Genomic DNA, 22,617 nt, shown 5'->3' with positions numbered 1-22,617 from the left:
CTCTGCGGGACACAGCGCCCAACCGCCCGCCCCGTGATGGCTGGTTGCCTTTCCCAGCCACGCGGCTTCTCTCTGGCGACCTCCATCAGGCATCAAACCATCCCAGGAGCTCCCCATTCTCTCAAATGCACCCCTCTCTGTCCCCACCCTGGTCTCCAGCCAAATTTCCACTCCATCTGCACCCGTCCCCCATCGGGGAAGGTGGAGGGAGGGGTCAGCCCGGCCAGCCCCCTGCTGCCAGTCCAAGACCTTCTTCCTGTCCCTCAGGTCCCCCAGCAGCCATGGATCTGGGTCTCTTGGGCCTGCCAGGCGAGCTCCAGGGTCACAGCAAGATCCTGAAGGGAGCGCGCGGCAGGGGCCCGGCCTTGCGTCGGCAGCGGGAGTTCCTGCCAGAAGAGAAGAAGGACACGGTTTACTGGGAGAAGCGGAGGAAGAACAACGAAGCAGCCAAGAGGTCCCGGGAGAAGCGGCGTCTCAACGACCAGGCCCTGGAGGGCAGGCTGGCCGCGGCGCTCCAGGAGAACGCGCTGCTCAGGGCTGAGCTGAGGGCGCTCAAGGGTCACTTTGGCCTCCTGTCCCCTGCTGGGAGCACCCGGAGTCTGCCCTTGCAGGCTCTGCTGTGGACATCCCCCTGGACTGAAGACCCCCTCCCTGGGCCTGGACCGCTCCCATCTCTGCCTGGCTCCCATGGCTGCGTCTTGGGGCCGTGTTGCCTGGGAGCAGGGGTTCCAGGATGCCAGGCCTGCCAAGTGGCTCATGGATGGACCGGCCTGACCACTTCTTCCAGGTTCCCCCAGGACCCTGTCCCCACTGACCCCAAGAGAATGGATGTGGCCTTGCAAGCTGCCCTCCCAGCCACCTTCTTCAGCTGTCACATCCTGGGTGGGCATGGGAGGCCCAGACCTGAGCTCAGGCCCTGCTGGGGGCTCTGGTCTCCTGTGTCCACTGGCTGCCAAGCCTCAGGGCCCTCAGATGTGTTACTGCCATCCACTGTTGATCCCATGGTGTTGCCTCCCAGGGTGGCCTGCCCTGTCCCAGGGAAGCACCCCGAGGGCCTGGCTCAGCCCTCCCTGCCCCATAAACTGCGCATCAAAACTGGGGCCTCCGGCAGAGCAATGGGAGGCCTCAAGGGTGGACAGGGATCCCTCTGAGGGCTTTCCCTGGGCAGGGCTAGGACTGCAAGGGGTGGTTGGGGCTGAGCATGGGTTTATCTGGGAGCATGAGTGGCTTGGCCTTGACCCAGCTCCCAGTCCTGGGCAAGGCCTGTGAGAAGCAGCAGGGGGTACGGGGGCTGACTGGGGGAGACTACTTCTCAGTGGCCAGGCCTCCAGAAGGAGGGTATGGGTTCCATCTTGGATCATAGCATGGCTCCTGCCCTGCTTAAGACATGTGCTTTGGGTGTCCACTGTTGCATCTACTTCACTCTGTCATTGTAGCTTGAAAGCCATAGACAATATGGAAACCAGTGGGCAGAGCTGTCTTTCAATAAAATTGTATTTCCCAAAACAGATGGGGCCAGATTTGGCCTGTGGGCCAAAGTCAGATGATGGTGTGTACACAGGAGCAGAATTGCAGATCCTAAGGGATGCCTGTTTTCAACCTTGATATTGCCAAAGTGTCCCGGCACCGTGGTATTTCCAGTTTATAGTTCCTTGCATGTAAAGGAAGTTTATGTTCTGCCAACAGTTGGTTTTGATGGACTTTTTTATTTTTGACAACCCAGTATATAAAATGATTTAAACCTGAATTCCTCTGTTGAACATCTTTGCCAAAATCTGTTGGCCACTTGGATTTCCTCATCTATAATTGCCTGTTCTACTGGGATATTTACCTTTTTCTTATTGATTTCTCAGAGCTCTTTATATATTCTATATATACATCCTTTGTCACAGATGGACATCATTTTTTCTTTCTTGTCTTTTCATTTTATTCCTTCCTGTTGTGTTTTGTTGTACAAAAGTTGGAAAATCAGATATAGCTAAATTTATCAATCTTTTATGATTTGTATATTTTTGTCTTGTTCAAGAATCCTTCCATGTCTCAAAGTCATAAAGATAACCTCCTAAATGTTTCTATAAATGTTTTCAAATTTTGCTTTTCATATTTAGGTATTTAGCCCATCCTCTTTCTGTCTCTCTTTTATTCTATTGCATGAAGTGCCATTGTTTAAACTTCCTTGATCAAAATAATCACCTAGAGATCCTTGTTTAACTATAGATCTCCTGAATTCAGACTTTCTAGGAGACGGGGTTTGGAATATGCACTTTTTACCAGCAACCAGGAGATTTTCATAATCAGGCCAGTTTGGGAAAAGTTGGCTTGGTGGTTAGCAGATGGTCTAGGTGCTGAGCAGGACCAGCATCCCACCTGGCTAGGTGGTCTTGCACACATCACAGTCTCCCTTGAGAAGTTTCTTCTGAAGGTTAAATGAGAAGAAGGACATAAGTGGCTTGGCACAAGGCCTTTCCCTTCGAACTGGGTTGCTTTATCCTCATGGAGAATGTAACTAATCCTATTTCCCTTTTTGCTTCTGCCACCAGGGGGCTCAGGGCTAAATTTCTGGGTCAACCATAATAACGATTTATTCATTTATTCTAAACATTTCTTTGTTCACTTAGCAAATATTTATTGATCATCTATTGTGTCCCAGGCACTGAGGAAAGAGCAGTGAACAAAACAGATGTGGTTCCTGCCTCTATGGTGCTTACAGCCTGGTGGGAGAGACAGGTAGAAAACTGTATAGTAGGATCAGTGGCGGTGAGTGTCATGGAGAATAAAGAAGTAGGGGACAAGGGAGAGGTAATGGTGGGTGGGTTATAAGAAATAAAGAGATCAGGAAGGGCCTTGCTGAGAAGGTGACATTTGAGCAGAGATTTTAGGGAGCAAAGTATGTGCTGGGGGGACAGGAATCCCTAGGCAGAGAGAACAGTCCATGTAAAGTGCCTGGAGGGTTGGAGAAATGGAGGAGACCCCTCTGGCTGGGGAGAGAGGGAGGAGATGAAGATAGGGAGGTGATCGGGGCAGGTTATGCAGGGCCTATGGGTCGAGGTGAGGACTCTGTCTTCCTCTCTGAGTGAGATGGGGGTGCTGGGGAGTTTCTGAGCATATTTCTCCTGTAACTGTCTCTCCCCCACCCCACTCCATCCTGTGGTCTGTGGGACTGAGTGAAAAATAGGTAAACCCACCCCACAAGCACAGGACAGCTGGCTCATCATGTGAGGAAGGGGGACTGACCACAGTGTTGTTATAATTCACCTCCCCACAGGGGCCCACTTGCCCCTGCATTCTGAACAAAAGGCTCACCCAGGCCCTGTTTCTGACTCTGTCTGAGACATGAGGGAGGGGCAGGGGAAACTGCTCCATGAAGCGGAATCATGGGGGGAAAGGCAGATGTTTCTCTTTTCTGCCTAAACAGTGGGAGGGTCCACTCAGCTAAGCTGGAGATAAGCTGGAGATAAGGTGACTCCAGCTGGTGACAGTGGGGAGGACAGCCCTGGTGAGAGAATTACACCTGCCAAACAATGACCGTGATCACCAAGGGTCTGTCACCTAGACCGAGTGGGCTCATTTCCCAGCCACCTGGTCTGAGCCAGTGCTTGTGCCTTGGGTTTTGTTTCACCCTCTGCAAAAGGCTTCGTTACAATTATCCTCATTAATCGATGGGTAAGCTGAGGCTCTGAGCAGTTCAATGCCTTGCCTAATATCACAGAGCCAGCAGCAAAGGAGCCACATCCCGCATCACTGCCCTGGCATCATGGCCAACTTTCTCTTCCTTGAACGACTTTCCTGCCTCAGGTCTCCATGCTTGCTCTTCCCTCTACTACAATGTTTTCCCCTCAGCCTTTATTTTTTATTTTATTTTATTTTTTAATTTATTTTTTATTTAAGTATAGTTGGTATACCATGTCCTATAAGTTACATTAGTTTCTGGTGTACAGTTAGTGATGAGACACTTTCATACCTTACAGTGTGATCACCCCACTAATTCTGGTAACCCTCTGTCACCAGGCAAACATCCTCAGCCTTTATATGACTCTCCTTTTCCATAAAGATAAATTTTTAAAAAGCAAATGCCACTTCCTAAGGAAAGGCTTTCCCTGAACCTCCACTCTAAAATACTTCTGGTTATTTATGCTGATCCTACACATGATTGTTGTTCAATGAATATTCGTTGAATGAATAAATAAGTGGATATGAACAGTTAATCTTCTTTGTAACAACTTTGACAGCAGTTAAATCCTGTGTCCCCAGGATTGGTAGTCTGTCCCTACCTCGAGGGTGGGGATGTCACAGGGACACGGACCCTGTCCATCCACTGCAGGAGTCCTGGTGTTTGGGACAGGACCTGTCACACAGTAGGTGTGTGATAAATATTGTCGAATTGTATCTGAGGTTCGACAAAGGACAGGGAGCCACATGATGGGACAGAGGAAGATGAACACGGGAGGGTGTCACATGGGTCCTTCATTCATCCCTCATTCATCCCTTCCTTTATTCACAACTTTCTGAGAAAATGAAACCAATTCCTTGCCCTCTGAGTCTATGCTTTGAGAAGGAGATGGATGAGCATCGAGGGGACAAATAGGTCAGGATTACGTCACATGCTGCTGAGAGACACGAGCTTATGAGCAGGAGGCTGGGGCATTCAGGGACAGGGGAGGTCAGGGAAGGTCCCTCAGAGGAGGTGACGTTTGAGCCAAGACCTGGAAAGCGTGAGTGAAAAGAAGCCAGTATCAAAAGGCCACGTGTCGTCTGATTCCACTTCTTTGAAATATTCAGAAGACAAATCCATAGAGACAGAAAGCGGCCTGGTGGTTGTGGGGGCCGGGGGGGGCATGATTGCTGGATGCTCCCGGGTTTCCTTCTGGGGTGAAGTGCTTTGGAACCAGCTATGGGTGGGTGAACAACCTTGTGAAAGAACTAAATGCCACTGAACTGTTCACTTTAAAATGTAAATTTTGTGCTATGTAAATGTCATGCCGATTTAAAAATATGCCACTGTGCCTGCCATGCACGGAGGACAGATGGCTGCCTGAGAGAGAGAAAGGAAGAGAGAGGACAGGGAACTGGGCGCAGCGTGCGGAGGGGATACAGAAGGAGATGGGCCCCTGTCAGGTCCCAGCCTGAACACAGGACCCTCAGGGGATGGGGGTGACTGGAGGTGAAGTGCCTGGGCCTGCCTGGGTGGGGACCACACACACACACACTCCTACACACCTGTGCACATGTGAAATGACACATGCATGTACACATGTGCTTGGGGCCTGAATGGAAACATAAAGCACACACATATGATAGAGCCTGAGTGTGCAAGGGGCCCCCTCATATCTCCCCATATATGGCCCCCCAAGCCCTGTCCTGGGGGCTGTAGGCTCAAAGAAGTTGGGGAATGGGAAAGAGGGGAGCCCTCTCTCATAAGCCTACAGGTGTGAAGGCCAAGGTCTGAGCCAGGGTCCCTCATTGCCTGCCCCCCCCCCCCCCCCCGCTGCTGTGCAGGTGCTGGGGGCAGCCCCGGCCTCCCCTCCCCCATCATACTGTAAATTCTGAGAAATCCTATCTGTGGTTTGACCTGGCCCCTCCTCCGCTCTCTGGCTGGGCTCTCCTGGCCACTGTCTTCCTGTCTTGGGTCCTGGGAGGGGGGTGTGAAGGGGACAAAGGCTAAGACCTACCCCCCTCCCAGCCTGAGTCCCCAGACACAGGCAGAGGGCTCTGCACTGCCTGTGAGGCCTTTGCATCACGTCTCTTGACCTCAGTTTCCCCTCCTGTAGAATGGAGATAATAGTTCCTGCCAGGTAGTTAGAGCGGCGTCTGGCAGGTAGGAAGGGCCTGATTCTGCTATTTTCCCCCCTTCCTGCAGTTGGAGTCCAAAGGCCATCTGCTGGCAGAAGCCCTCCTTCCTTGGGTGAGGTCAGTCTTTGTTCTATTAGGGCCTTCAACTGATCAGATGAGGCTCACCCACAAGGTGGGGGGGACAATTTGTTTTACTCAAAGTCTACTGATTTAAATGTTAATTCAGCTAAAAGTCCCCAAAAAACCTTCACAGCAACATCTAGACTGGCATTTTATCTAACATGTGGGCACCTCACCTAGCCAAGTAGACACATAAGATTAACCATCACAGGTCTACTTCTTATCACCTTGACAAACACACATCCCCTTAAACCATGCTTTTGGGACACACAATATGGGGACCATGCTTTTCCCACTGCTCTTGCATGACCCAGCAGGACAGGAAGGCACACAGCGAGGCCAGGCTGGGCCCCATAACCCCACAAAGACAGCAGGCTTGAGGGATGTGTGTGAGCACGAGGGAGGGAGATGAGGGTCTCTGGTTTGACAGGCAGAGGGTGCGGAGGAGGAGTGACTTCTAACAACATACTTGAGGCAATGAGCTCCACATCCCTGGGAATGTGCAGATATGATGGCTTATGTCCTGAAGGTTAAAGAGGAAATTCTGCCCCAGGTGAGGTTTGGAGCTGGGGGAACCTTAGTCTGTTCTAAATGAGAGTCCAACCGGCAGCCTACAGGTGGCGGGGGTCCTGCGTTCTCCTCACTTCCTGTAGCATTTAAGAGCCTGTCCCACACCCCTTCTACGTGCGTGTGGCTCACAGGCCCTGACGCGGTGGAGTGGGGTAGGTCTTACTTCAAGTCTGGGATGCGCTCCTTGGCAGCATCGTGGTTCTAAGGGTCTGGACTTGGACGTGCTGCCCCCTTGTGGAAGGAGTGAGATGTTCCCCTCACTATCTTGTAACCTCCTGAGGGTTCTTGCTGATTTTGCAGATTGAGGATGCTGGGGGGAGGGGGTTCCAACCTGGCATGTTTGTGATCTGCAGATTTGGGCCTGATTGTGGGGTCATCCCCAGAGCTGAGGACTATCTGCGGGCAAGAAACGGAACTGGAGCCTCTGTCGGGTCCCCAGGACACAGTAGGGCACGGTGCATGGGGATAACTAGGGCCCTCACCCACCCACATTTTCTCACAGATGTGGGGGATGGGTGGGGTGACCTCAGTGCTCCACAATAAATGAGGTGCCTTCCAGAAAATGTCTGTGCAAGAAAGTGCTGGAAGGTGAGTGAGAGAAAAACTGAAGAAAAGAGAGCCTGTGAGAAGTGCTCAATAAATATTGACTGGTTAAATGAATGAAGGAATGAATAATTCTTTGGACTGGTGAGGAGAGGACCCAACATGAATATAAATAAGCTCCGGCAGCTCGTTCTTATTTTTGAGAAACTGGGAGGATGTGTCCAGGCTGCTGGCCAGGGGTCCTGAGATTAGGTGGCTGGATGACATAACGGCAGAGCATTCTGCCTCCAGGGGCCCAGTGTGGCTGAGAACAAGGGTGCAGGAAGGAGCAGGGACCCAGGGCACTGGGGGAGAATGCCCAGCCGCCCCATCCTTAGAAACTGGACTCCCACTCTAGGGACAGTGTGGGGCAAGAGAGGCCTTGTAGGGTGTCATTAAAGCAGGGACTTTAGTGTTGCAGGAACAGGCTGAGCGAGGCGTGAGGAGATGGAGTGAACTTGGAATGAACTAATGGAACAGAGAGAGGTAGGAAGGGACAGCCCAGAACAGTTGGCCCCTGGAGAGCTGTGTGAGGGTTTGGGGAGGGAGCCAGTGTTCAGGTGGAGCCCTACCTGGGGTATCTGCCCCAGGTCACAGTGAGCCCTCCAGAATGTCACTGCCTGTTGGTGTCTCAGCTAATGGAATGGGGCCCAGGGACTGGAATGGGGTCCTGGGGGTGGGTTCTGGGGAGTCTGAAACTGGGGGTGGGCTGTCCTGGATCTTTGTCATGGGTGACCCTGAGAGAGGACCTTTGAGGGTCAGAACACAGGGAGTGGCCTAGGGTATTAGTAGGGTCATCATTAGTAGGGTCCAGGAGGTCAGAGCCTTCAGGAGGATTTGAGAGGCTGAGGAACAGGGTCAGGAGGTAAGACCGGCCATGTAGAAGTATTTCTGGAGCAGACGTTAGGCTAGGGCTGAGAGCAATGGGGACTACCCTGAAGGTTTTGGGTCTCAGAACATGGTGTTGGGCGTACAGGTCAGAGATGGGTTCTGGGAGACCTGGGTGGAAAGAGGAAGCCTGGGAAACAAATCATGCCAGAAGGACAGAGTTTTGCGGGAGGATAGGACTTGGAGGATGGGCTATGGACACTGGAGGATCCTTTAGGGAGCCATTGTAGGGGAGACCCTTGCGGCGCAGAACATGAACCTTTGTGGTGGATGTGAGGCTTCGGCTCTTATTGGGGGATTCAGGGTGGGCTCAAGAACTTCAGGGTGTCAGAGAACTTTGGATAATCAGATGGGGGAAACCAACAAGGGGGTGGACTTTTGTTCAGAACCAGGGATGTCTTGGCAAGTGGATTTTGTGGTTATGTTTTGGGGCATTAGAAATAGGGAGCAAATGATGAGAGTGGACCTAATGGTTGGAACACGTGTAGAAAGATTCTGGGGGATGGGTTGAAGAACCTGGTGCATGTTCCTTAGAGAGGCTATGGATGGGTTTGGGGTCCTTCATGGTCATATCAAGGGGGTGAACCGAAGGGCTTAGAGCAGTGCAACTCCTTATCTCCATGCAGACTGTCACCACTGTTCCGAGTACTGTTTTAGTATTTGGGAAAGTACTTGGAAATCAGAATTCATGACAAATGTCAAATCCAATTGAGAAGGTCTAGCTAAGTGGTGCGCTGAGTTGAGAAGCTCCTTCCAGGCTCAGAGGTAGAACATTTCATCCCAAAGCAGTAGAATATACATTCTCCACAGGTGCACATGGGGCATTTTTCAGCATGGACCACATGTTAGATCACAAGATAAGTCTCAATAAATTTAAAGCAATTCAAGTCATACAAGCATCTTCTCTGATCGCAATGGTATGAAACTAATAATCTACAAGAAGAAAACCGAAAAACACACAAACACATGGAGGCTAAATAATACGTTACTGCACGGTGAATGGGTTAGCAATGAGGTCAAGAGAAAAGTCAGCAGATACCTTGGGATGAATGATAATGAAAACACATGACCCCAAATTTATGAGACACAGGGAAAGCAGTTCTAAGAGAGAGACACATAGCAATATAGGCCAACCTCAAAAAGAAACAAACCATAAGTACCAAATAACAATCTAATCTTACATCTAAAGTAACTAGAATAATAAAAACAAAGCCCAAAGTGAGTAGAACGAAGGAAATAACAAAGGTCAGAGAGGAAATAAACAAAAGAAAGTCTAAAAATACAAGAGATCAATGAAACCAAGAGCTACTTCTTTAAAAAAAAATAAACAAAATAGATAAACCTTTAATCGGACTTAATAAGAAAAAAGAGAAAGGACTCAAATAAAATCAGAAATAAAAGAGGAGATGTGACAATCAACACCACAGAAATACAAAGGATTATTAAAAAAAACAAAAGTTTTCCAAGCCTGAATGAAGAAAAAACAGAAAATATGAACAGAGCATAATTGCTAATGAAATAAAATCAGTAATAATAATAATAATAATAATAATAATAAGCTCCCAACAAACAGAAGTCTTGGACTAGATGGCTTCACAGGTGAACTTTACCAGATATTCAAGAAGAATAGACCCCGATCTTTCTCAAGCTATTCCTAAAAACTGAAGAAGAAGGAAGGCTCCCAAGCTCATTTTATGAGACCAGCATTATTATCCTGATGCCAAAACCAGACAAGGACATTACAAAAACTGAAAATTATAGGCCAGTATCCCTAATGAACACAGACGACATATCAGCAAAATGAATTCAGCAATACATTAAAAACATCACACACCATGATCAGGTGGGATTTATTCCTGGGATATAAGGTTGGTTCAATATTCACAAATCGATTAACATGATACACCACATAAACCAAATGAAAGATAAATAGTATATGTTTTTATTGATTTTAGAGAGAGAGGAAGGGAGAGGAAGAGAGAGAGAAACATCATCGACTGGGTGCCTCCTACACGCCCCCTACTGGGGATGGAGCCCACAGCCGGGGCATGGGCCCTGCCCGGGAATTAAACTGGCAACCTCTTGGCGCATGGGACTGTGCTCAGCCAACTGAGGTACACCGGCCAGGCAAATTTTTTTTTTTTTTAATCTATGAAGTGGAGTGCTTAATGCTACTCTTGGACATTCTGGTCAAGTCATGAATGAAAATAAAGGCCACAAAAAGTGGTCAGGAAATTTTTCCCAGCCTAAGGGGCCCACCCTGAAACTCCTACCACAAGATGCAGAAAACTCTCTCTCTCTCTCTCTCTCTCTCTCTCACACACACACACACGTAAAATGAAACAAACATTTTCGCAGAGTCCCACCATTACTTTTCAAATGCCATGAGGTTGCACACCTACATAGTCCCCAATGAACTAATCTCAAAAGAGAAGTCAGAAGTCAAGATAATTTACCACCTTGGCTAGTGTGTCTTGGTTGGTTGGGCGTTGTCCTGTGCACCAAAAGGTTGCTGGTTTGATTCCCGGTCAGGTACATGCCCGGGGTTGCAGACCCAGTAGGGGGCATGCAGGAGGCAGTGGATTGATGATGTGTCTCTCCCTTCCTCTCTCTCTCAAATAAATAAATAAATAAAATCTTTAAAAAAATTTACCAATTATCTTTAGGAAGATCCAAAATAAAAAACTAAAAGTCAAGGTTTTTCTGTGAATTTCCCATTGATGTCTTCCGTTATTACTTCAATACATCAGGAAGACCTTTTCAAGGAGGGTTGTGTTAAAACTCACTTCTTCTTCACTGTGTAACAATATACAAGTTGTGTACAGAATAATTACTGTAATAATTACAACAAATGAAAAGGAGATGATAGAACACGAATATCATTGTTATTAAATCTCTGCTGAATTAGGCAGGGAACAGGTGACGCCGCATTAATTTGAACTCATTAGGCTGATCTGATCGCCTGACCATCATACTGATGTTTCCAGAGCCTCGGAAACCTATCAGCCTCTACCACTTAAGGACCAAGGCCCAGGGAGCTTTCCGGGCCAGGGAGGGGCCCCTCCCCCACGGAAGGACCCCACCCCTAGCCCTGCATTGTGAGGTCTTCCGAAGGGAACAGCAGACGGGCTGATGTCATAGACCAGCCCCCTCGCCCTGTCTCCGCCTGTGCCCGCCCCCGGCCCAACCTCCACCTTTTCTCCCCACAGCCCTCACCCCAGAGGAAAGTGGCCAGCCTTGCCCACTGGCCCACCCACGCCCCTGCAGCCATGGGTGCAAATCACCTCCACCTCTCTGAGCCCCAGGGGCTCCCAGACCCGGCAGGACTCCCCACTCAATCCTGGTGAACAAGGCCCCACAGCAGGACGCCCCAGCATGGTGGGCGACAGGCTGCCACCAAAGGCCTGCGCGGTGGTCATCGACATGGGCACGGGCACCTGTAAGGTGGGCTTCGCGGGGCAGGCCCGGCCCACCTACACCGTGGCCACCATCGTGGGCTGCCAGCCCAGGAAGCCGGCCACCGAGAGGCAGCTGGTGCTGGAGACTTTCATCGGCCAGGCCGCGCGCGCGCGCCCGGAGCTGATGCTGGTGAAGCCCGTGCTGAGCGGCATCGTGGTGGACTGGCTCGCGGCCGAGTTCATCTGGCGCCACCTGCTGGAGCACGACCTGTGCGTTGCGCCCCAGGACCACCCGCTGCTGTTCTCCGACCAGCCCTTCAGCCCGTCCACCAACCGCGAGAAGCTGGTGGAGGTGGCCTTCGAGTCCATACGCTCGCCCGCCATGTACGTGGCTTCGCAGTCAGTGCTGTCCGTCTACGCGCACGGGCGGGTCAGCGGGCTGGTGGTGGACATGGGCCACGGCGTCACCTCCACCGTGCCCGTCTTCCAGGGCTACCACCTGCCGCACGCCACCGAGCGCCTGGACCTGGCCGGCACCCACCTGACCTCCTTCCTGGCGGACACGCTGCTGGGCGCCGGCTCGCCGCTCGGGCCGCAGGAACTGGACCTGGTGGAGCGCGTCAAGCACCGCTGCTGCTACGTGGCCCCCGACTTCCAGGAGGCGCAGGCGCGCCCCGAGCCCGAGCGCCCCCGGCGCCTCACGCTGCCCGACGGCCGCACCGTCACGCTGGGCAAGGAGCTGTTCCAGTGCCCCGAGCTGCTCTTCAGCCCGCCCGAGATGCCCGGGCTGTCGCCCGTGGGCGTGCCCGCCATGGCCAAGCAGAGCCTTTACAAGGTGCCGCTGGAGGCGCGGCCCGACGTGGCCCGGAACGTGCTGCTGTGCGGCGGCTCCTCGCTGTTCCAGGGCCTGGAGCGCCGCTTCCGCGGGGAGCTGCGGCGCCGCCTGCCCCGCGAGGCGCCCGTGGTGGTGGCGGCCCAGCCCACCCGGGACTTCTCCGTGTGGATCGGCGGCTCCATCCTCGCCTCCCTGCGCGCCTTCCAGTCCTGCTGGGTCCTGAGGGAGCAATACGAGGAGCAAGGGCCGCACATCGTGTACCGCAAATGCTACTGAGCGGGGCGCGGGCTTGAGGGGAGCAGAAAAGCCTCTGCTGCGCGGCCAGCTCTGCCCGGCCTTTCCCCAGGGTCCACTCCTGGACCTACCCAGACACAGGCCCACTAACCCCGTCAAACCCATCTCCCATGATGCCCCCCCCCCCCCCGCACTCTCAGTTTAGGACCCACCCAAATGCACCTCCAAGATATTCCCAGACTTGGACTCCTTAATCCCTCAGCCTGTGATCTGCTGCTTTTGATATAGCCTCTGAGATTCCCCTGGGCTTTAAGCCCCCCAATTCACCCCATTGATATGTTCATCAGGGACCCCCAAATCCACTTCCATAACCTGTACCTCTCCAAGGAACTTGCACCAGAATCCTCCAACCCTCTCCCAGAACCTTTCCATGAGTGTTCCAGCCGCTAGGTCTACCCTCATAATCTATCCCGTTTCTAATGCCTGTAAACATACGAGCCTCCAGAACCCACTTCCCAAGACATCCCTGGTTGTGAGCATCCCAAATCCACCTCCTGGCTGGTTTCTCCTTTCTGATTACCCAGTTATCCAACACCCTGATGTTCTGAGTACCCCCAAAGTCCTCCTCCTCACAGTACCAAACTCCCACATCCACCCCAAAGATTCATGTTCTGCTCCTCAAGGGTGTTCCCTATAATGGCCCCCGGAAAGACCTCCAGTATCCACAGCCCATTTCCAAAGTTTCACCCTCCCCCAAAACCCTACCCCCGAGCTTGATTTGTTCCCCAGAATTCTTCCTTCCATCCAGAGCCCATTCTCTACATCTGCACCTTGAAGAACACCATGTTCTGAGACCCCCAAAGCCTCAGTTTAGCCCCTACTGCTCTCAGCCACACCCCTTGCCCTAAGTCTGCTCCAGAAATACACTTGCATGGCCTACCTCACAGTGTACCTCCTGACTCAATTTCTCAGCCCCCCCGAAGGCTCCAGCTTCCAGGATCATCCTGTGGTGACCCCACTAATGCCCTAGGCCATCCCCTGTGTTCTGACCCTTGGAGACCCTCTCCCAGGGATGCCCCATGATAAACATCCAGTATATCCTATCCTGGGGTTTCAAATTCACTAGAACCCACCCCCAGGACCAGCCCTTGGGCCCCATCCCATTAGTTGAGACAACAATAGGCAGTATTGTCCCTCGTTGGTTCTCGTCAGTCTCATGAGAAAAAATTCCAACAAGTGACAGCAGCATTGTAGTGAAGTGATTTATTAAATAAATAAATAATTTATTTGTGGAGGACATCATCTTGGCCTTGCTATGCACCTTTCTGTCCTGCTGGGTCCTGTGGGAGCAGTGAGAGAAGCATGGGCCCCATATCGTGTACTGTAAAAGTATGATTTAAGGAGATGTGTGTGTGCCAAGTTGACAAAGGGTGGACTTGTGATGGTTAATTTTATTTGTCTACTTGGCTAGGCTAGGTGTTCATATGTCTGATAAAATGCCAGTCTAGATGTTGCTGAGAAGGTATTTTTTAGATGAGATTAACATTTAAATCAGTAGACTTTGAGTAAAATGAATTATCCCCCACATTGTGGGTGAGCCTCATCTGATCAGTTGAAGACTCTAATAGAACGAAGACTGACCTCACTCAAGGAAGGAGGACTTCTGCCAGCAGATGGCCTTTGGACTCCAATAGCAATTCTTCCTGGCCTCCAGCCTGCCAGCCTATTCTGAAGATTTTGAACTTGTCAACCTCCACAATCATGTGGCCAATTTTTAAAAAAGTAAATCTTTCTTCACATATGCATCTTATTGTTTCTGTTTCTCTGGAGAACCCTGAGTAACATACATGCCAAGTTCCCCTCCGACCTCAGGATCATTGCACCTGATATTCTGTCTTATCAGAATGCTCCTTCCCACCTCCCATCTTTTCAAAGGTAGCCATCTTCTCACTATGACACAAAGCTCAGATGCCATAAAAGAAATGACTAAAACAGGTCACTTCATATAAACATCAAAAGAAAATCTACAAGGTTAAAAAAAAGTCACCCTGAACAAAGTCAAGACAAATGACAGAGTAAACTATAACTCATAACATAAAGGCATAATGTCCATAATATATAAAGAGCTCTTGGAAACTAAGAAAAATACAACAGTCCATGGAAAAGGTAGCAAAGGATACAAATCTTGAACTCTCAGAGAAAAACAAATGGTTCTTAGTCACAGGAGAAGATTCTCAACCTCATTAGGCAAATATAATCAAAAGGTTTGATAATATCACATTGGTGAGGCCGTGGCACACTCGTACCTTGATGATGAAGAAGGAAATTGGTAGAAATCCTATGCAGGACAAGTTGCAATATCTACTTAAGTGACAAATGCACATACCTTTGGACCCAGCTATCACACCTCCAGGAATTTCTCCTTCAGATACCGTCACTCCCATGCGAAGTGCCCTAAGCGACGTTTTCCAGTGTGCACTGCAGCGCACACAATAGCGTTCTGCGTTCCCAGCATTCTGCGCCGATCCACGAGAAAGGGTTAAGTAAATTGTATACAGACATCGAGGAACACTACGCAGCCATAAAAAACAACAGCGAGCTGTGTTCCCTGACATGGAGTGATCTCCAAGACACATTTCAAGTTAAAAAATGAAGTTCCAGATAGTGTGTTATCATTTATGTAAAAATAGGAATAAATACATATGTAGATATTTTCTTGAAAATGCCTAGAATATCTCTGGAAGGGCTCACAAGAAACCTGAATACTGGTTGCTTCTAGAATAATTTCCCAAGTCTGATTTCATTATGATACCCTAAGGGGTAATGATTTTTAGACATTTCTATTAATCGGCCCCCATGAACATTTAATACCACAGATCTACTGTATACCTGTTTATATGTTCTATGTATATCTGCACTTTATACATAAAAACAGGCTTTTTTTTTGCCTACCCCCAGAACCAATTTTCACCCCTTTGGGTGTGTGGTATCACTTCCATTGAGGACTGATGCTATTAAGGGGTCACCAGGGGCCTGGTCATCGAGGTGGGAAGGAGATTCTTACTGCCTGCCCTTTGAGCTATTAGAATTTTGTTAATGCATTTTTAAAAATAAAGATGTTTAAGTTCCTTTGTCACCCAGCCAGGCAGCTCTGTTTTCTTTTCTCTCCCTAGCTGTGCTCACCTGACTTCTGTTTGATTCTTTGTCAATGGGTGGTGTCACCTGTCTCCACCATGAGTTTGGGAGGGCAGGGCCCCCATGTGTATCATTCACCTGGCACACACTCATGCCCAATAAATGTTGGCTGAGTGACTGAATGAATGAGCCGCAACATTGGCTGAGCTGAGAGGAATCCTCCCAATAGGGACCCCTCTCCTTCTCTTCTTCTTGACATTGGAGCCAGATAAGGCTGGATTTGAGTCACACTCCTTCACATGCTGTGTGACCTTGGATGAGTGACCTGACCTCTCTGAGCTTGCTTAACACACTTGTAAAGTGGCGGTGATGTAAGTGCTCACTTTAGGGGGCGCTGTATAAGGATTGAGTAAGATCACACAGGCCCTCCAGGAAGCATGGGAGGACACATCTCAAACTGCCCTTGGCTTTGGGACTGTGGTGGGAGGAGGGAGGGATTTCACATCTACTCAGTATATTAATGTATTATTTGAATGTTTCACAATGTGAGTGCCTCCATAGAAATAATTTCTTAAAACCATTTTGAGTAATGAATAAAATAGACTTAATGTGCTCAGTATACAGTAAGTGCCAAATAAATGGTGATAAGTTTGCTGTTTCAACTAGAACTTTCAAAAGAGGGACCTCAAGTCATCCAGCCAGTTGCTGCCACTGAGATCCTCTCCCAAGGTTTTGAGCAGAGAGAGGACCCACCAAGTCACCACCTTGACTTCACCCCCATCTCCAGACCTGTTCTTGGGGGGACACAGGAGAGGAAATATTTGGAATAGGCGAGTCATTCCAACTGGCCAATCACAGACCGGGTGAGGATTAGGGTTTGCTGAGTGACACGGGCCCAGAAGTGCAGTGTCAGAGCTTGCCTTCATTTTAAAACTTGAGAGCTTGCTCATCGTGACATTTTTTGCATTAATTTTGATTTTTAAAATATTGTACTGATGCCAGGGGCTGGGGAGGGGTGAATGGGAGAGACAGCCGATGGGAACTGGGTTTCTTTCAGGGACGATGAAGCTCTTCTTGATTTAGACAGAGCTGATGGTGGCACAACCTTGCTGATGTCCTGTCACTGAATCCTAAACTTTCAAAGGGAGAATTGAATGGTATGGAGTCAATCTTGATCCAAATCATCGTGCTGAAATATTATTTACTTTATAAGCCCTGAGATCTAATGCACAGTATGGTGCATGAAAACAATAGTATTGCATTACAGTCACCAAAGTTGCTAAGAGACTAGAGCTTACTCACTTCCGTCACTCAGAAGAAAAGCTAACTATGGAATGTGCTGGAGGTGCTAATTATCCCTAATATGACAATCCTATTAAAACATACAAAGGTAGCAAATTACATTGTACACCTTAAATTTAAACATGGTTATAGTTCAAATATATTTCAATTAAAAAAGGAAGAAAATGGAAATGTTATTTACTTTTATTACTGGAATTGGGGGCATGCCCTTACATCTTGCTCAGGGGAATGCCTCACTTGCCCGGCCAGAATCCCGGCCCCACGGACACAGACACCTGGAGGCTCGAGGAGCTGGGCCTGTTTGCAGGAGGCTGGCCCAGAGGGGAGAGGCCTGGAGATTAGGCTCCTGGAGACCATGGTCCAGGGGCCCCTCAGGAGGCGAAGCCAGAGGGCCTGCTTCCCACAGAAACCAGGATATCACTGACACCACTGCCCCCAACCGGGCGGGACAACTGCAGCTGCTAGACTCACCCCACTCGGGCCTCTGCCCCAGGAGCAAAGGGACCTGGCCAACGTCTCACCCCAGCGCAGCAGATTCAACCCAACCCAGGGGGCGACGAGTGCAGTTCTGACAGACAGGGAATTCTGGTTTGAGCAGGATTGTACACACACACACACACACACACACACACACACATACACAACACCCTATCCCCCCACCCCAGCTGTCACCTGGGCCTCCCGAAACTCTGCAGGGACAGATGTGGCTACCGGATATGGGGAAGAAAAGGGAGGGTGGGCTGGGCCCCGTGACAGGTTTGAAAATAGGGGACTAATTGATTTTCCCAGAACCCTACTGACAACTGCAAGAAGCAAATCTGATCACGCCCTTCTCCTGCTCAATATCCTTTGACGGTCCCCATGCCTGGAGCTAAATGATTTTCTCAGAACCCCACTGACCACTGGCCCAAAGCCTGCTAACCCTCATGGCTCCCATTGCAGTCTGCGAACCATTCCCACATGCCTCGTTCTTTCCCTGGAACTCAGCACTTTCCCTCTCACCTCAGGGCCTTTGCATGAGACATTCCCTTTACCCGGAACCCTTTCTTTCCTTCTCCCTTTCTCTTGTAATGCTGGCCCCACTTCAGACCACACCTCTGGTCATGCGTGTTACTGCCCAGGCAGTCAGGCCCACCAGGCACCAGGCTTCAGTACAGCCTAACATTTACCCAGATCAGAAATTATACCTGCACGTGCCTCCCCAAGCTGACTGTGAGTTCCGGGAGATATCAGCATGTGCTAGGCCCTCATCAACACTTACTTGGTGATTTCCAAGCTTGCCGCCCAGTGGAAGAAACAGGCAATAATCACAAAAAGAAATAAGAATTTCAGATGATAAAAGTGTCCTGAAAAAAATTAAACAAGACAATGAGACAGGTGATCAGGGAGGACCTGAGAAGTGAGGAAAAGCATTCCTGGCAGAGGAACTGCAAGGGTAAAGGGCTGGAGGCAGGACCAGATTGTTGAAGTGATGGGGAGAGGGGGAGAGAGAGGGAGGGAGAGAGAGAGAGAAAGAGAGAGAGAGAGAGAGAGAGGGAGAGAGAAAGGGAGAGAAAGAAAAAGAAAGAAAGAAAGAAAGAAAGAAAGAAAGAAAGAAAGAAAGAAAGAAAGAAAGAAAGAAAGAAAGAAAGAAAGAAAGAAAGAAAGAAAGAGAGAGAGTGGGTATGGTGCCCAACAAATTCCCCACCCGTGTGGTCAGAGGGCAGCCACGAGTTTCCATTTGTTTCATGCTAAGAGAGGAACTAGAAATGACCACAAGCTCCCCATTAGATGAAATATTTACTAACATTTAGGGGCAAGAGGTGGCATTTGTGTGCCCAATGCATATCTGAGAAAATTGTTCACCCCTATCCTTTACCAGAAAAATATTCATTAGTTTTTATTTACACAATTATGTGCCAGTTGTTTTTTTCCTACTGAAATTGGCAAAGATTTGAAAAATGATAAAACCCAATGCTAGCAAGGATGTGGTGAGCTGGGCACTTGTGTACCTAGAAGGTGGGGGTGGAACTTGCTTCCTGGAAAGGCAAGTAGGCAATATGAAATAAAGTTGGACTCATAACCTGCTCCAGGAATGAAGGTGTCACTTCCTCCCACCTGAACCACTGCTCCGGGCGTCTCTCTATTCTGGCCTCAAAAGCCAATATCCCTGCTCCAGCACCATCCTAGCCAGTGAGAACCTCTTTTGTTCGTTGCCTCCATTTCATTTAGCTCTTTTTCTCAAGATTTCTCTTGTTTCACTTGCGACGTTTCTTTTCCTTTCCATATCAGCTTCTTCTCTGTGTCTGTTTCTATGCATTAGGCATATCTGATCTTTTATTATTTTTTCCCTTCTATCATTTTGTGACTTGTTTGTTTTCCTTTTGTAGTCCCTTTAGGTGAGTTTCGATGGTCTAGTTGTGATTTTTTTCTTTCTCGAGGTAGGCTTCTGTCATTATAAATGTCCCTGCTGGGACGGCTTTTGCTGTCTCTCCTAGATTTGGGGTGCTGTGTACTCATTTTCATTTGTCTCAAGGAACGTTGTGAGCTGGGTGCTCTGGGCCGCCCCTTGCGGCGCCCTCGCGTTGTAGCTGCGCCTGGCTGCCTTTGGCGCGCCTGTGGTGGGCTGGCCCTCGGGCTGGCCGACTGCGAGGGTTGGCCGAGGGTTGGCCGAGGGTTGGCCGCAGCTACAGCAGAAAGCTGTTGTGCGGAGGCTAACCCCAAGGAGCGGCAACCGCCTTCGCTGGGCTCTGGTGCCGGTTGCGTCTGCCCTTTGGTTGTGTCACATGGAGCTGGCTGGGTGGCGCTCTGCTGTGGGCTGAAGCTGGCCGCCTGTGTGTTGGTTCTGGAGCCTCTTCGGAGGGTCTCTGGGGAGGCTAAATTCAGCAGTCACTGTGCGCAGCTTCAGGCCACCTAGTAGGAGCTACAAAGTGATCTATGGTTGTACTGGGCTTAGAGGCACTTGAGACAGTTTATGTTTCAAACCGAGGCCCTCTGCCGCTAGTGCCAAGCTCAGGACCCTTTGGTGGGCGTCACAGTATGAGCTGAGGCCAGATGCCACTTGTTCCAAACTTGTGGCCCCTTAAAGTTACGTTCCAAGCCAAGACTCACCACCACTTGTGCCAGGCTTGGGGCCACTTAGCAAGAGGTACAGTGCATGCCAAGGCCAGCCTTTGCTTGTTTGGGGTTCGTGGACCTTTCAGAGGTTTTTGGAAAATCTGCAGCATGTGGGGGGGCCACTAGAAAAAGCCCCAGCCAGGCACATGAGTTGAATGAGGTGGGGTCTCAGGGAAACCCCAAGGCAGTGTGAACAGTGTTGACCAGGTTAATGGAGAGCACAGCTTTCCATTGGCACCCACCTGTGCTGGCTGGGCTGTGTGGGCGGTGAGTTCATGAGGAGCCCCTCAAGAGGAGGGTCTTGGTCTCCAGCAGCCCTTTGTCTCATTTGGACACAATCCCTGCTGGTTTTCTGAGCCAGATGTTATGGGGACTCCTCTTCCTTGCACCAGTGTCCTGAGCTGGAAAGTGCTGGACTGGGACCCCTCGTTCCTCAGGGGGAATCTTTGAAGCTGAAACATCCTCCTGATTCTTAATTGCTACACTGTGGTTGTGGGACTTGCCCTTTCCACATATCAACCCCCCCTACCTACCAGTCTTGATGTGGTTCATGCTTTATATTCTTAGATATAGGAATTCTGTTTAGCTAGTCTTCAGGAGGTTTTCAATGGTGGTCATTCTATAACTTAGCTGTAATTTTTAAAAATTAAATTTATTGGGGTCACATTGGGCAAAAATCTGGAATTTCATGGGTTGAGAGAGTAACAACTTTGACATTTGAATGGCAGAAATTTAAAAAGAAAACCTGTCGCTATTTTCTCAATTACTAGCACCACTAAGAGTTCTTTTTGGTATGTCTCATGCTGTATTCCCAGAAGGATCCGTCTAGTCCGACCAGATTGGATTTACCCTGGTTCAGAATCCACTTAGGACTCAACAAATATTTACAGGCACATCTCAGAGACAGGGTGGGTTGAGTTTAAGACCACTGCACTAAAGCGAATATTACAGTAAAGAGAACCACGTGAAATTTTTGGTTCCTCAGTGCATATAAAAGTTATGTTTACACTATCCTGTGTTCTATTAAGTGTGCAATAACATTATGTCTAAAAAAAAAAAAGTATGCATTAATTAAAATCACTTTATTGCCAAAAAAAGCTAATCATAATTTGAACTTTCAGCAAATCATAAACTTTTTGCTAGTAGTTGCCACAAACCTGCAATTTGAAAACAACAACAAATTAAAACAATATCTGCAAAGTGCAATAAAGCCAAGCACAACAAAGCAAGGTATGCCTGTAGTGAGTCCCTCCTCTGGGTTTGTGAGGTGCTGGCCATGGTGTGGCGAGCAGGGGAAATGTGATACCCAGAGTTTGGAAGATCCCTGTAGTTGAGTGCAGGAGAAGACACTGGGCATGTAATTAAAATAAGATGAAATATGAACATGAGGGAAAAGATAGGATATAGCAGGAATCCCTGGCAGAGTCTGCAGGTAGAGGTCTTACCCCAAAGGATAAGCTGGTGTTTCGAAGGCAATTAGAACACTAGGAGTGTCTCGGACAAAGGAACAGTATGTGGAATGTGAGAGAGCCAGAGACAGAGAGAGAAAGCACTCGGGAAGGGGAAAATCCAGTGGTGATGAATGATTTGGGAAATGCTAGGTCAAGAAGAGCTTTAGGATCAACCCAAGGCTTTAGCCTTTCCTGTTACTTTGACTTCCAGAGACCAAAGTCAGGGCGGGTGTGAATGACATGCGCCCCCCCCCCCCCCCCCCCCGTCCTGTCCCCTGGGGAGGTGAGATGGAGTGGCCCAGGGAGAAGTCGCGGAAGGCCCAGGGAGAAAGAGGTTCAGACCATGCTCTAGGGAAGGGAGGAACCATCATGTGATGGCACAAATCTTCACAGCCAAAGGATACGAGGGTGATACCAATCAACTGAGTCAGGACTCTCAAGTCAGAAGGAAGCTGAGGCATGTCTCCGTCACCACATGTGCCCGTGGGTGCATTTAAGTAGTAACGCTGCTTATGACCAAAATGAGAGCTATTCATTATGAGCACATGTTGTGCCACAAACCATATTACGTCGCTTTGCAGTGTCATTTCCTCATTCTGAAGTCCCCATGAAGGCAATAAATTAGATTTATGTCTATGGTGAAGCGGTCCTCATACTCATAAGGAGAGTTACAACTAAAATGGAATGTGTGGTGACTTTAAACAGGGTCAGAAGTTTTCAAATGGTGCTAAGGAGGTGGCAGGCATCACATTAAGCAGAAAGACTTGAAACGATCATACATCTGATTTGCTGATGTTACTTTCCCTCCAGGAGAATTAAATTAGGTTTTCTCAGTTGAATAAGCAGACCTCAGACCTGGCCCTGTTGTAGGTTATGCTTTCTGGTGGATAGTTCTGATGAACATTCTGGTGAAATAACAGCCAGAAGTTAAAAAGTTTGGACTTTGCCGTGGTCATGGCTTTTCTGGAATAAGCAAAAATCAGGTGAAAGCTGAACCGTAGCTCTCTCCTGGTAAGTTCCCTACTCTCCCACCATGTGCCTAACTGGTTACTGTGCTGACGGGAGAGGGTTGGCATGGCCAGGGACATGGAAGAGTGTTAGAACTTGGGGCTCACAGAATTCTGTGGATGCCTCTTCTCTCTGTATCTGGGTTGAGCTGAAGCCCTCACTTAGCTCCTTTCCTCCCCTGTGCAATGAGAGATGCCTAGTGCCAGTA

General features: G+C 49.3%; 2 protein-coding genes across 2 annotated transcripts in view; both read left to right on the top strand.

Moving 5' to 3' along the window:
* NFILZ (NFIL3 like basic leucine zipper) overlaps positions 1 to 1,151 on the top strand; it is a 33,128-nt gene extending 31,977 nt beyond the window's left edge. The window contains exon 3 of the mRNA XM_087816014.1: positions 268 to 1,151. Within this exon, the coding sequence (XP_087672140.1) occupies positions 282 to 1,151 (870 nt within the window). The 5' untranslated portion in view covers positions 268 to 281. The remainder of the gene's footprint in view (positions 1 to 267) is intronic.
* Positions 1,152 to 11,314: 10,163 nt separating this feature from the next.
* ACTL9 (actin like 9) lies at positions 11,315 to 12,459 on the top strand. Its single transcript, XM_087816013.1, has one exon. It carries the CDS (start codon positions 11,326 to 11,328, stop codon positions 12,457 to 12,459), a length of 1,134 nt encoding a protein of 377 aa, XP_087672139.1. The 5' UTR covers positions 11,315 to 11,325.
* The last annotated feature ends 10,158 nt before the right edge of the window (positions 12,460 to 22,617 follow it).

The sequence above is a fragment of the Miniopterus natalensis genome, chromosome 4 (assembly GCF_054644295.1).
Source record: "Miniopterus natalensis isolate mMinNat1 chromosome 4, mMinNat1.hap1, whole genome shotgun sequence".
NCBI classification, from domain to species: domain Eukaryota; kingdom Metazoa; phylum Chordata; class Mammalia; order Chiroptera; family Miniopteridae; genus Miniopterus; species Miniopterus natalensis.
The sequence above is the reverse complement of the archived record's forward strand: the minus strand, read 5'-3'. Positions and strand labels throughout refer to the sequence as shown.